Source organism: Periophthalmus magnuspinnatus, chromosome 19, assembly GCF_009829125.3.
Source record: "Periophthalmus magnuspinnatus isolate fPerMag1 chromosome 19, fPerMag1.2.pri, whole genome shotgun sequence".
Lineage (NCBI taxonomy): Eukaryota > Metazoa > Chordata > Actinopteri > Gobiiformes > Gobiidae > Periophthalmus > Periophthalmus magnuspinnatus.
This window is the reverse complement of record NC_047144.1, coordinates 20,460,440-20,476,017: the sequence shown is the minus strand read 5'-3', so window position 1 is coordinate 20,476,017 and position 15,578 is coordinate 20,460,440. Positions and strand designations below refer to the sequence as shown.

General features: G+C 34.3%; 1 protein-coding gene across 2 annotated transcripts in view; it reads right to left on the bottom strand.

Moving 5' to 3' along the window:
* cacna1g (calcium channel, voltage-dependent, T type, alpha 1G subunit) overlaps window positions 1–15,578 on the bottom strand; it is a 313,071-nt gene that overhangs the window by 135,781 nt on the left and 161,712 nt on the right. For both annotated transcript variants that reach the window (XM_055229674.1, XM_055229673.1), the window contains exon 13: window positions 744–837. In XM_055229674.1, coding sequence (XP_055085649.1) covers window positions 744–837 — 94 coding nt within the window. The remainder of the gene's footprint in view (window positions 1–743; window positions 838–15,578) is intronic.

Genomic DNA, 15,578 nt, shown 5'->3' with positions numbered 1-15,578 from the left:
AGTGTTTGTGGAGATGCAAGCCAAAGTAAGGAGTCATGTTTTCAGTGCAATAAACAACTAACTGAATTGAAAAAAATATATATAAAAGCGTTTTACATCAACAAACCACTCACCCATTCACACACCTTCCCAGTTTCTGTGTACACCAGTGTACACAGAAACTGGGGATGAGGTGGGTAAAGTGTCTTGCCCAAGGACAAAATGCAAATATTCATCTTTTGGAGCTAGATTTGCACTGCCAACCTTTGAATCAGTGGACAAACACTCTACCAACTGAGCTATTGTCACAGTTTTAGTCTATTTTCTGGCTAGAATGTTACATACTGTGGCTTTAACGTTAGCTTTTTAGTGTCAGATTGACATAAATACCATAGAATTGTACTTAACAATACTTTGCATTTATGGCATTTAAAGATTTTATATGATAATTTCTGATTGAGAAGCAGGGGCCAATGTAACTTTATGGGAGATAAAAAAATATATATATCCAAACTGAAGCTACACAAATGTTGGGTTCAAAACATTTACCAAAATATGGCACAATAATTAGAGATATTAACCATAAGCCAGGTCATAGCATCTGAATTTTCATAGTTAAAATACAAACACTACCAGTGAATTTTGACCTGCCCTCCAACTCCAGCAGTTAAGAAGTCCACAGAGTCTCAAACCTCCCCCGAATTCATCACTCCAGAATAAACTGTCTTGTTTTATGTATTGGTTCATTCAGTGTGTTCACTCACCTGCAGATGCAGACAGGTCCTTCTTGCTCCCGTTCACATCCTCCATGCTGCGAGCCACAGAATCAATCTCGGAAGCAGGTTTGGACTCATCACCCTTTGGCACACACAGATACAAACCGTTAGCAAACAAGCACCAACACGCGCACTTGGCTAACGTACCAGGAAACAACAACAATTTAATACAAACTACAGATGCAACGTAAACAACTATCAAATCAAGGAACCATATGTCCAAAGTCACACTTTCTGACACATTTATGCAAAAAAACACATCGTACAAGACAATAAAGCATGCAACAGTCAACATGCATTCAAACACAAACATTTATTATGAAGTTAAAAGCATCAAATTGATTAGAAACCCAAAAATCAATTTACAAAACTGGTAGTTAGTTAGTCTAGTTTAGGTAGAGGCAAAACCTTCATGTTAGCACCGTTGAGTGTTGATACTAAGGAATAGACTAGACGCTCAGTACCAATTCTGATACCAAAATGAAAATTAGAAACAGTCTTTGAGCAATAGAAAGTGATTTTTAACATTAAATCACAGTAGTTTCTTTTATATTTCCATGTGGACTTATATCTGTGTAGTCTCAGTCGTCAAAGTAGAAGTTTCATGGACGTTTACTCGTCTATGTGTCTTATACTTGTTCGGATACAATTCAAAATAATTCTAAAACTATTCAGGAAAGGTTCATTTCTGTTCTGTGAATGTGACGTTTTAGTATCGATACTTGTTCAAATGAATATCTAGTTTCGATATTAGTTTAGCTTTGTGCTAACAGTGGCGTTCCCTGTCTCCGACTCGACCAAACGCACCTCAGCGATTTGTCTGTTTGGATGTTTTCTGCTTTTGTGTGTGCCCGGGGCTAGCTGGGTGCTCACATTTGGGGCCGTCTCACACTTGCGTTGGAACAAAGTTAACAATGCCTCCAGAACTTGTCTCCATACGGCACGTTTTAATTCAAATGATTTGTTTTTCTGTCTCTCTGGGTTGGACAATGTGAAGACACAACAAAAATATGGGAATAAAACTTGCTTCTCTTGGGTTAATATGCGAAGTATAACTATAAACTTCCTTCTTTGAACAAGTATTGGGGACCTTTCCCCCATTTATCTGTAACTCCATCCTCAGACCCAAAGCAAACAAAGGAAACAAAGAGAACAATATCTGATTAGCTAATTACGTCCATTTAAATTGTGATTATTCAATATTGCAGTCCTACTCCAAACTATATAAACACTAAGATTAATAAATAATACTATCATTTTTAATAAAACTTTATCAAACATTTTTAATATATATATATATTTTTTTTATAAAAGTTACTCTGAACCAGCATATATTTTTTTATTTCATATTTTGAATTCCAGTGCGTGCTTTAAATGTGCAGATTAGAAAGTGCAGGTGTTCAGATGACTTTGAAGTTAGATTTAAAAACATTCGGTGTGAAACTAAAAAGAATATAACTTCAAAGGACAAAGCTACAAAGAAATCAAATTGACACAAATGTAAAGAAACCAAAGCATCACAGTAGCTTTTTAAAATATATGAAAGTGTCACATCAAAGAGCCAACTCAAAGTAAACGTAACCATTATGTCACTCAAAGGAACTTCAAAACAGACAAATATCAAAGGACTTTTTTCTTGCGTTTTTACAGGCATTAGTTGCTGTTTTGGTTTTGGTTTTTTGTTGTTTTTTTTTAAATACATTATATACATGTATTTAATGAAATATAGTTACCAAATGCAGAGGTGGTGAGCTACGTTTGTACCTGCCGCTGTCCTGGGGCTGACTAAAGATACTGTCATGCTTATTGGTGGCATTTTGATGACATTTCACCGTTCAAAACATGTCAAATTTTGTTTTAAGTTGTTAATTACTATGGCGATAGAGCAAATTTTCATCACTCTGACACCAATAGATAGGAAAACCACTCTGTTTGAGCCACTGTGACACTATTTTTTAAGGCCATAGCTATGATTATGGCTATTTGATTGGATGGATCTTTAGTTTCCTATTTGTCCTTTCTATTAATTTAAAGTTGTTGTTTTGTTTTTTTATATTTGGCAAATATATCAATACTGTATGTCTTGTCAGTTTTGGTCTTTATAAATTCGCTGTCTGCATTTTGTACATTTATAATTAGAGTTGCACAAATTTGATGAAAAGTTGAATAGTGTTTTTTCTTTGTTATTTTTTTTTTTTTTTTGCCATTGCTTGATAATATTCAAATTTGCAAACAATTCCATGAGTGTTAACTATTGAGAGATTAGTAAAATATGTTAAACTAATACAAGAATCTCATGCATTTTAGAACATGTTTATAGCTACAACTTGTCTCCATACGCCAAATTTTAATTCAAATCATTGTTTTTCTCTGTGTCTCTGGATTGGATAACGTGAAAACACAACAAAATATGTGAATAAAACTCGCTTCTCTTTACTTAATTTGCAAAGTATAACTATAAACTTTCTTCCTTGAACAGGAATGGGGGCCTTGGACATCATCTTTCCCCATCCTCCATCCTCAGACCCAAAGCAAACAAAAGAAACAAAGAGAACGATAGAGCTTGCCAGGATGCTAATAGATGTGAAAAACACCCATTAAGAGTTGTATGAACACGCTAAGTATGTTTCAGGTACAGTTCACACTAGATCTAAGCCTACATACAGAACTTGTACTTGTATAACTAGGGCTGCACAAATTTGATGAAAAGTTGAATAGTTTGTTTGTTTGTTTTTTGCGATTGCTATAAAATATTCAAATTTGCAAACAATTCCAGGAGTGTCAACGTTTGAAAGATGGCAAAAATATCTTAACTAATACAAGAATCCCGTGTATTTTAGGACATTTTTGCAGCTACAAGTCGATTTTTCTACAAAAAGACAGAATATGTAGTTCTAATTTCTATTTTTTTTATCAAACGTATTGTATTACTAACCAAATAAACACTTGGTTGGAGCTGCATTTGGATCTCAGCACACACCGTCGCTCTATCCTCCTTATTCCTAACCTCCGTCTCCCATTTAGCCTCATTTCAGTGGGTGTAATTGGACTGCCCCGGAGCCGCGGTGCCTCCCGTGTTATTGTGGCTATCAGCAGCAGCGGTCTGGCCCATCTCCTGTCCCAAACGTTCGCTCCAAATTGGGGTGCCAGCGTGTAAACAAGCCTCCCAAACATAACTGCTATTCTCGGAGCAGGGGGGTTCGGAGCGCCAGGCGTTTCAAAAGGACTCTGTTTTCTGATAACACGTTCAACTGCCTCGGTTCACTTATTTTGTGTGGTTTATCCTAGATTTTGAATTGTATTAAACCTCCAATTAGGGTAAAAGTTTTAATAGAATATAGATCAAATAGTTTAAAACGGTCAGTGATTAGCTTGGGATTGCTAATGTTGCTAATTGCTAAGGTTTAGAGTTGGTTTCGAAGTTTAATTACGTTCATTGAAAGTCTGTCTTGTTGATACTCATGAAAAAAGATATAAAGACATATTCATTTGTTTTTAATAGGAACAAATAAAACATAATCTGGAACGGTGATTGATCAATTCAGAGAAAAAAAGCAGAAGCGATCAATACGCTCTGTACACAGCTAGCTCACTGTTTCTCAAAGCTAATGCTAACTTATATTAAAGCAGATAATATAAAATAAACAACCAATTCAAGTAAAGACAGTTTGATTGTTTTATATGTAGATTATGTTAGCTTGTGTCATTATTTTAGTTAGCATTAGCGTTAGCACCGAAGCACAAACACCTGTCATTTATCTAATTTGTAAAGTCCAGCTCTTTGTCAACTCCGTCATCTTTAAGTAGTTAATAAATTTAGCAGGAGTCAGCAAAACAACAACAACACAGAGATAGAATTGGACAGGAAGTCGCTAACCGTGAGCCAGCCGTTTAGCATTGTGCACAGAGCCCATGTTTTTGGCCGTATCGCACAGTCCTACACCTTTATACACCAGCCTACAGCGTGAAAAATATATACTGAAACAAAGGGACACGTTTATGCTTTATTAGAAATTACATTTTTAAAGCTAATCTAAAGACCTTTTTATCTAGAAAAGCTTCTTGTTGATGTTTTGTTTTTGTTGTTTTTTTAGCATTTAGCATTTAGCATTTAGCATTTAGCGATTAGTATTGGTTTAAAGTTCTTGTTTTATTGTAGCACTCTTGAGATTCTATGAAATGAAGAGTGCATTATAAATAAAATGTATTATTATTATTATTATTGTATTATTTTATTATATTTTTACTGTTATTATTATTATTATTATTATATTATCATTATTATTATTATTGTATTATTATTATTATTATTATTATTATTATTTTATCATTATTATTATTACTGGTGATGGCAAGAATACTTTGAAAATGTATTTATTGTTGCATTAAAATATATTCCAATAAATGGTCCAATCAGTTTGATAGATATTTATTTATTCGGTCATTACATTCAAATCAAACATTATTCAACTTGTATAAGGTTGTACATAACATTTCTATCATGACTGAAGGGGTTTAGGCTGAAGTAAAGAGTACTGCAACCTGAATACTTGTAATACTTTTAAAATAATAAAACCATATGATCTTTGCAGTTAGCTGGCATCCCATTAAAACCAACCACATCCCGCTATAACAACCCCAAACTCCACTTTCCGTCCACCTTTCCCTTATTCCCCGTGCGTGATTACAAAATCCAACAAATCGCTAAATCCTGGCTCACTCCTGGCTCTCTCCTGGATCCCGCTGAAAGACTTTACAACAGCACTCGACGGCGCACTGCTCATATCGCCGTGGATACCGGCCCGGCGTTATACGAGCCCGATCCGTGCAAACAGTAGTGATCTCCCAGCGGTCTTTATTAGCTAACATCCCATAATAGTCGAACGGATTTATCGCCTGATCTTCGGACTCCCCATAAGCCAAATGAACCCCTCTAACTCTGATGCAGCAGACAGATAAAACAGAATTGGAAATGGGGAGTCTTTTTTTTTTTTTTTTTTTTCAAAGTTTTATAGCTTGTAGTAAACCGGGGATAGAGTCTCTTGATAGGTAGTTTAAAGTTGTGTAATGTTATAGATTTCGATGTCATAAAATGCGCAGTTTTTGAGACAGATACCCAAACTTACGACTTACAAATGTTGAACCTTATCGTTATTTATTTGGTATTGGCTCCACAAATTTGCTAATCAAATTTTATGGCTTCAAGATGGGGGATTTTACATTTCTGGGGTATTAACTGCTGAAACATAACATATTCATATCACTATGTTACGTTTTATTGTTTTTAAAATGCTACAGACGCCGAAAAACAAAGTATTAACGTGCTTTATGAGTTCATAAGTTTCTACTCCCATTGCTCCCCAAGATAAATCGCTCCCCCTTCAGAGCGTTAACACAAAAGCCTGAGCCTGAATGAAACCACTGCACATAGCATCGGGTTTGCGAAGTTGTAGTGTACAGTTTTGTATATTTATGGAGAATTGTCATGTGTCTATAGAAATTTTAGATTGTTATGTCATGTGAGCACAACCTATTAACAGAAAAATAACAGTTTAACAATTATCCTTCAGAAAATACCTAGTTTAAATGAATGTGTTGTGGCAAAAAATTAAATAAAATAAAAATAAATAAATAAAATATAAATAAAATACAATATAAATAAAATAAATACAAAAAATAAAAATGAAATAAATACAAAAAATAAAAATAAAATAAATACAAAAAATAAAATAAAATAAATACAAAAAAATAAAATAAAATAAATACATAAAATAAAATAAAAATAAATACAAAAAATAAAATAAAATAAAATTAATGGGAATAAAAAGAAAAATAAAACATGTAAAAAAAATTGTACAGAAGCTCACTCAACATCATGCCCTTTTAAAAGCAAATAAACAATAGCTGCAGCAGTCATGCAGAGCAAAATCATGCATTCCTTTTTAATCTATTTCATTGTTGGCACAAATCATGTACAGGCAACATGCAGACTGCAGAGGGAGAACTTTCAGAAAACTTTACCTTGTGTACATTAGTTTTTTGTTCAGGTTTTTTTTTTTTTTTCAATCTTTGTACTTCTGAGCACAGTAGTTGGTGTTCCTCAGGGATCAGTTTTGCGCCTCCTCGACCATTATTTACACCAGTGGTTTCCAATCTTTTTTTGTCCTGAGCGCCCCCTACGAGTCGTCTCACATTCTGAATACCCCCTTTATTATGTACTTTTACTTCTTTTTTATTGTGAATTATATTATTTTCTTGTTTTAAGGAGTAAATTATGTTTAAACAGGGACAATTCCAGGTCCAAACCATGTCTGAACCAGAATTTGCTCTGTGCACAATAGCCCCAGTTATCTTACAGTTGCATCTTTATGGGAAGCGACGCCTTGCTGTTGTGCGTCTCTCTTCAGACAAAGCCAACATAACATAAAATTTTATCCCAGACACTATTTCCAGCGTCCCCTTGGCTCCTTTTCATTGGCAACTGGTCTGTGTGTGTGGGTCATTGAACAGGCTGCTCTACTGGGGTGCGTCACAAACATGTTTGAATGACTGTGACTGGGGTGCAGTCACGTCTTTCTGCAGTGCACAGAACATATTCAAATGCTATATTAGTTCCAGTTTTCTTTTGAATCTAAAATCGTTGCAAGTACCTTGGTCAAATGCTTATGTACACCCATACCCCTGGTTACAACTTAAAGGGCCCATATGACGCTGTTTTCTTAGTGTTACAATGTTGTTTCCTCGTCAAAACAAACCTAGAGTTGTGTTTTGTTTCATTCACACATGTTTAACACAAAATCCTGCAAATTTGAGTTGTTCTCTGAAACAGAAAACACTCTGTTCCACCTTGTGATGTCATGTGGTGATACAGGAAGTGCTCCACTATGTTTTTAAAGTTGGTGTTTTTGAAAAAGATGTGGGAAAAAAAACCTTAATCTAGTCCTAATCCTCTCAAAATATATTCATTCATATTCATGAATCATTATTCATATTCATTGTTGTACATTTTCTAACCAGAAACCCAAAGTTGCTGTATTGTTGTTCTTATATAATTTCTTTAAACTATCGTTCAAACCCAAAAGCCCTGAAAACAAAAGAACTTTGCACAAATTTAAAGAATTTAGGAATTAAATATGTATGAATTAGTAGGAATTAGAATTTAAAATGTACCACTGTATTTATTTTGTATACGTTTCTTTAATATTTTTGCACATGCTGTATGAATGTAATGTAATGCTTAAGCCTCTTGTCATTGTTCACTGTTTATATATTTGTATATTTGTAATAAATTTGTAATAATAAAAAAAAATCCACATAAAACAAAAACTGACACAATGTTCAAAATCTTCTCTGCAAGTATAAATAAACTAACATGAAAATATTTTGTCAAAAAAAAAAAAAAAAAAAAAAAAAAAATATATATATATATATATATATATATATATATATATATATATATATATATATATATATATATATGTATATATATATATATATATATATATATATATATATATATATATGTATATATATATATATATATATATATATATATATATATATATATATATATATATATATATATATATATATATATATATATATATATATATATATATATATATATATATATATATATAAACATGTGTCTTTAAACTCCATACACCTCCATACACTATTATTTCAGTCCTGGAATTTCCAATCTATAGTAAATAAAAGGTAAAAGGTAGACGTTAATTTGAAAACTACCACTATGTGACATCACAAGATGGAACAGAGCATTTTGAGCTTTGGAAATGTAGACAGACTAATAATAAAGTGTTACTCAAACATGTGGGAATGAACCAAAACACAACTCCGAATATGTTTTTGAGGTGGTAGCAACATTCTAACATGACTTAAAACTCACAAGAGTCAATTTTGTGTAATACAGGACCTTTAAACACAGGAGGATTTTTGTGATTAATGTTGAAAATGGTCTAGGTCTAGCAACATGTCCCCTTTTGTCATATAAAACACTATAACATAACATTTTAACGTAGCACCAACACTTTTCTTCACACCTTTTAGTAGAAACTTGCTAAAAATGTGCATATACCTTTAAACGCTGAACATTAGCACACATTTGAACAGTAAAAATAACATGTATTACAAGAATATGCATCACAGTTTGATTGCCCTTTTACACTGGATTGACCTTTTACACTGGAGGTCACGGGTCAAGAACAAGGTCAAAGGGTCATGTCAGTGTGGAAAAGGAAGCAGGCCTGAAACTTGCAGTGCGGTACCTACCCCCGGCTCTACAGGCAGCTGGATCAGACTTAGCTGGGCATGCAAGTCCTCCCGCTTGGCCACTTCCTGGAGGTTGGAGAGGAAAGGACAGGAAAGGACAGGAAAGGACAGAGGGACAAAAGACAAGAGACGCACAAGAGGAGAGTCAGAGGGTTAGTTGGGGTTAGTTTTGAAAGTTAAAGAGCTTGTGCCTGATTGGAAAACATGAGTGAGGAACATGTTTGAGCGTGAACTGTAGCCCCTCCCACTTAATCCTTTCTGTTGTTGTGATATTGCACCATGACCGAGAAATGACTGTCTGGCATAGGGTCAGGCAGGTGTTTCCCATAATCCTTAGTGACTACTGTTTATGATTGGGTGAATAAAAACAATCTAATCAGTAGCTTCTTTATTAGATAGTATTCATAGACTAAACAGTATATATAAATGGATATAGCTAGCGTGCTAGCCACTGCATTCCAAACAGGAAGTTAGTATCGCCACGCTACTGGTTCCAATTCACTTTTTACTGAAAAATTGTAGCTGTTGCTGTCAGGCTCATCATTTTGGTCTTAAACAGTTCATATTCCACGCTCCTGGTGTTATTATTTGGCTATTTTATCTGTAAATGAAGATATGAACATTAATGACAGACCAATGAGGCGCCTTCTTTCGCTAGTGTTAGCAACAGGTTTGATCGATAGCACTGCTAAGTGTCCCTTTATTGCTAAACCAATGGTGCAGGTAAGAAGTGGCATTACCTTCAACAACCTCACTCTGGACTGGCTCTTTGGTTGCTATGATACTCGCGGTCAAAATTCCAAATATGCAACTTCGCTCCAAATTAGCCGCTATAACTGCTAGCCTCGGCAATCTTCATTTGACTGGAACCGAACGCTATGGGTGACGTCACACTAACTCAGTCCACTTCTAAAATTTTCTCAAACGTCATCGCTGTTTTCAACGTACATGAGGAAATACGCTAATTCTTGTAGATTTTATATTTGTTATTTGTTGAATCTTTTGTGACGGGAGTACACAGCGCGAGTGACACGTGTGTTTGGGGTTTACCAACTTGGCGGAACCTTCTACAGGCAACATGGTAAAGCCACACTAACAATAAACTTTCATATTGTCCTGCGGGCCACAAATTATCATCTTGCGGGCCGCAATTGCCACCCGGGCCTTGAGTTTGAGACACCTGGTCTATGGTATTATCTGACACAATGCTGTTTAATTCCAATAACATAAAGAGTTTTTAATCTTAACTGGAAGAGATTAAAATCAGGCACAGGCTCTTTAACGTCAGCTGAGAAGAGGAGAGAGGAGAAAACTGCAAAAGCTGCTCAGATCAGGGACAAAATGGGTTAAAATTAGATGAAATGTTGTGTTTCCTTATGCTGGATTGAAGCATATTGACATTTAATATGCTTTAACGTTAGGGTGAAGAGAGAAATCGAAACGTACAAGCATCGACACATTGGATTACCTGCTAAAAACACTGGTGAAATGCTAATCAAACCGTTAGCATAGCGTTCACTTAGCATTGCGTTGATGACACAAACATGACCATATAGATTTTCTTGTCCATTAATGGTTTTGTTAACCGAAAAAAAAACCCCAAAAAAACTCAAATAAAAGTATCACATAAGAAAACGTCAGTAGACATATTAAAGTACCTGTTTAAAAATGTACTTAAAGATTAAAAAACAAAAGTACATCACACAATAAACTGATTTGTTCAACAGAAACAATTAAATCAGTCTTTAAAAAATAAAAAGTCCTGTACAGATACCTGCCCTCAGATATAGTGAAGTAAAAGTAAAAAGTATCCATTTTAAAATTACGTAAGTATAGATACCTCAAAATTGCACTTAAACACAGTACTTTACTACTTTAACTTATGTTCCACCCCGTATATGACCAAAGTGATGTAACGCACGTATGCTAGCAGTACTGTCACAACCTTTTTTCAATATAAAACAAAAAAATACAGGTTATAAAACAAAAAAAAAATTGGTTATATTTAATTGTGTTGTTAATGCTGGGGTTTTTTTGTGTTTGTTTTTTTATTTCCATTTCAACATTTAATTTGGTTTTCCATAGTTTTTCCATATCCCAAATGAAAAACAATGCTATTTTAAGTGAAAAAAAATGTACCACTCTCTGCAGAGGATTCGATTTTTGGAATGAACACATCAAAACCAGTAATTTATTTATTTATTTATTATTACTTTTTTTTTTTTTTTTAAACAAGATTAAACCATGAGAGACAAAAGTACTTCTTTATCTTCTACACGACTGATAAACTTTGGGAGTTAGACTTTGGCAGGAAAAGACATAATTTGATGACAGAAGAGTAGATTTAAATGGAGAAGAGGAGGAAATGGAGAGGCTGAGGAGGTTGATGGTTCTGCTGCTGCGGTGGAGATGAAGCGGGGAAAGGTTGTAGCTAAAATGACTCGATGAATGAATGAAGAGAGAGTGGATTTATATGAATAGTTTTAGAGGTTGAGTAGCTTGAGAGGTTAAGGTTAAGGTACAATGTAGTGAAATTTATGATTTGCCAGGTTGGAGAAGTCATATTATGCTTTTTTATGGTATTTAGTGATAAACTAATGTTCTTAGATAATTATTTTAATGACATTTCATAATTTAAATACGTTTTAAACTGCAAAATGGATCCTCTACTGATGTTTCTGCCTCATCCTTGTGGCATTTCACTATAGAGACTAGTGAATTTCTACTTTTATGAAATTGGTTTGGCAACATTGTTTTTAAGAGTATGACCCGGAGCTCGAATTTTTCTGGGAAACTGAAGTGTTGTGCTGTGGGCAAGAATTTTCTGAGCACTCAATTCTCAGAAACACAATACAGGAGTACTCAAACTTGCATGAATCGCTCAAACACTGCTCTGAAAATGCTAATCATGGACGACACAAACTATACAAAACAATTAAAACGTTGAACTTTGTACCAGTTTTTGTTGCATGTTGATAGGCCCAGTAATTATACAGATATTAACCATGAACCAGGTCAACAAATTTGTCAAAAAAAAAATAAAAAAAAATACATACATACATAAACAGGAGGTTGGAATTAGGTTGAATTTACTCATTTAAGAAAATTATTTTTAAAGTGCATATGATAAGTTCAACTATTTAATTTAGTCAAACTCAGCTCAAACTCTTTTCACCAAGGGCCATATCTTGAAAAATAATCGACATGGAGGGCCAGTGATCAATACAGTGGATAATTCAGATGGTGCATTTAACATAGTTTTGACTTCATACTTTAAATAAGGCTTGAAATATTAATATTAGGCCTGTATGACAATGTAATATGATGTTATTTAGGTTAAATTAATAGGATTACTCAAATTTGCCATAAAAAGTACTGATTATGCGCAAATGGGCCAGTTTACCTGAAGGTCTGAGGGCCGCATTTAGCCCCCGGGCCCTAGTTTGGACACCCCTGACCTAACCGTATTTACAATTTTACAAAAGACAAAAAAAAAAAAAAAAAATCTAGTCTATTTTTTGTTTTCTAGTTTTAAATTGTACTTCCTGGTTGGACACAGGCAGTATATATGAGAAACATAAAGGTAATTCTGTAACTGTTACCTGGCAACCATGCTGTTCACAAGGGCCAAAATGGGTTTAAATCGCACAATATTTATACTTTCAATACTAAATCCTGTTGATGACATAGGTAGAGGTATTCATTTGTAGCACTCACCTATACTTGTTGTATTTTTGTACATTTTTCCATGAACTGCCTATGGACTGATGTAAAGGTGTGAGTATTCACAACAGGTATTTTCCCACCAAACCAAAGTGATAATTAGAAAAACATGAAACCTGCCATATGCACTTGAACGATCCTATATTACGCCAAATGGAGTCGTGTGAGATCTAAACCTTGTTATAATGCTGTTATCTTCTTAAAAACACACCTGGAGTTGTGTTTTGTTTCATTCACACATGTCTGAGTAACACTTTATTATTAGTTTGTCTACATCTCCAAAGTTTAAAATGCTCTGTTCCACCTTGTGATGTCATGAAGTGGTAGTTTTCAAGTTAACAGCTCCTTTTGGCTTTAGTTCAGTAGAGATGGGCAATTCCAGGGCTGAAATAATCCAAATGATTCTAGATTCAAGGTGGTTGGAGTTTAAAAATACAGTGGAGCACTTCCTGTATCACCACATGACATCACAAGGTGGAACAGAGTGTTTTCAATGTGAGAGAAGAACTCAGGCTAAATATACAGGGTTTGTGTGTTAAACATGTGTGAATGAAACAAAACACAACTCCAGGTGTGTTTGTGATGAGGAAAAAACATAACATAGATAAAAGAAATAGTAATATGGGCCTTTATATTATTATTATTATTATTATTATTATTATTATTATTATTATTATTATTATTATTATTATTATTATTATTATTATTATTATTATTATTAATTAGTATTATTAATTAGTATTATTATTTATTTTATTTTATTTTTTATCATTATCATCATTATCGTCGTTACTGTTGTCATTGTTATTATTTCAGGTTTATAATTGTACTTCCTCAAATTAGGAAATTCCATAATTGGGCCAAAACTACTTTAAATTAAACAAAAATTATTATCTGACAAATAATAAATAAATATACAAAACTGCCTTTATTTTGATTCATTAAAGTTTAAAGCGTCAGACTATGTTTCTGGTGAGTCTTTTGTTCTTATTTTCAACATATTTTTCAACTTTTCTTCACAAACAGCAACTCGCTAACCCGCTAACACGTAACATATTTAGCTCAACATGTTTTCTTTTATTGTTTTGAAAATGCTATATTCACTGAAAACAATGTATTAGCATGTTTTACAAGTTTCACTTTTGTTTTTGGCGCTCTGAGTCCTCCTCCCCTTTGCTCTCCGCGCTAAGTCACTCCCCCTTCAGAGCACCATCACATTACAATCGTTGTGAATTCGGCTAATAAACCTACTTCACATCGCACCAGGTTTGTGAAGTCATAGTTTATTATTTTTTATCATGTTTTTGTATATTTATGGATAATTACCGTGGTTGTAGCGTGGGTGACTTTGGATTGTGGGCGGAGCGTTGTACAGAATCTCACAGCTAACCGTAAAAAAGGTTAGAATAGGGCTCGGGAGATATCACTAATTTACCGAAACATGCACGGAAAACATATAAAACCTCTTCAGGCATGTTTTTAATGAGGCAACAACATTATAACATGGCAGAAAGCTCAAAAAGTCAATTTTGCATAATACCTCCTCTTTATATTTATGTCTCATGCACACAAATTAAAAATACACGTTTGCGTCTTGGCTTTGAAGAACATTCTCCTAACACCCTTACCGCATTCAGACGAGCGTAACTAAGCAACGCTGAAGTTTGGACGGACTAAAAATACATTTGTTCGGGAGGAAATGCGTGTAAAGTTGAATAAGGCTGAAGAGAATGGGTTTGACAGCAGCAATGATAGAACAGAGAAACCACAGGAGACTATCGCCTCCTGCTGATCTCAGAGGTACATAAACACGTATATACTAAAGAATACGTTTCATTCTGGGTTTTTCCAACTACTTTTGCAGGTTATTTTTGCGAATAAAGTTACGAAGTGCAGGATTAAAGGTTCTATATTACACAAAATTGACTGTTGTGAGCGTTAAGCCGTGTTATAATACCTCGAGTTGTGTTTTGTTTCATTCACATCTACATCTCCAAACCTCAAAATGCGCCATTCCACCTTGTGATGTCATGAAGTGGTTGTTTTCAAGTAAACAGCTACACCTTTTACCTTTAGTTCAGTAAAGATTGGGGCAATTCCAGGGTTGAAACTGTCCAAATGATTCTAGTGAAGGTGTGTGGAGTTTAAAAACACACTTCCTGTATTACAACGTGACATCACAAGGTGGAACAGAGTGTTTTCTGTTTGAGGGAAGAACTCAGGCTATAGTAAATGTGTGTGTTTGTGTGTTAAACATGTGTGAATGAAACAAAACTCAACTCCAGGTCTGTTTGTGATGAGGAAACAGATTATAACAGCGTGATATGGGCCCTTTAAAGGTGCACTACGTAACTTTACAGTTAGAGGCTCTGCTACGCTGTTGTTGTGGATGTCTAGGGCTGAACGGGGCAATTTTTTAGATTTGCAATGTTTGTTTTAATAGTAGGATTCTGTTCAAAGTTCATCATTTAAACGCATCTCGAAGGATTTATAAAAATACTAAAATATGAACTGATAAACTAATACAAGACATTTCACATTTCAGAGCAGATTTAAATTACAGGGTTAGCGGTTTTTAAGCAGAATAAGACCCCATGGAGACACAGGGAGGGCATCTGACACACAGGGAGGGCATCTGACACACAGGGATATTTTAGAAAATTAGCTGTTTTTATGCAGAATAAAACAGGAGGTTTTGATTTTTTTATTTGCTATTTTTTTCCATTCAAATTGCCCTAATCTAGATGTTATTGTGTTGCCTAGAATGTTTCATAGTATGGCATTAACTGTTGTATCTATCTCCGTGAA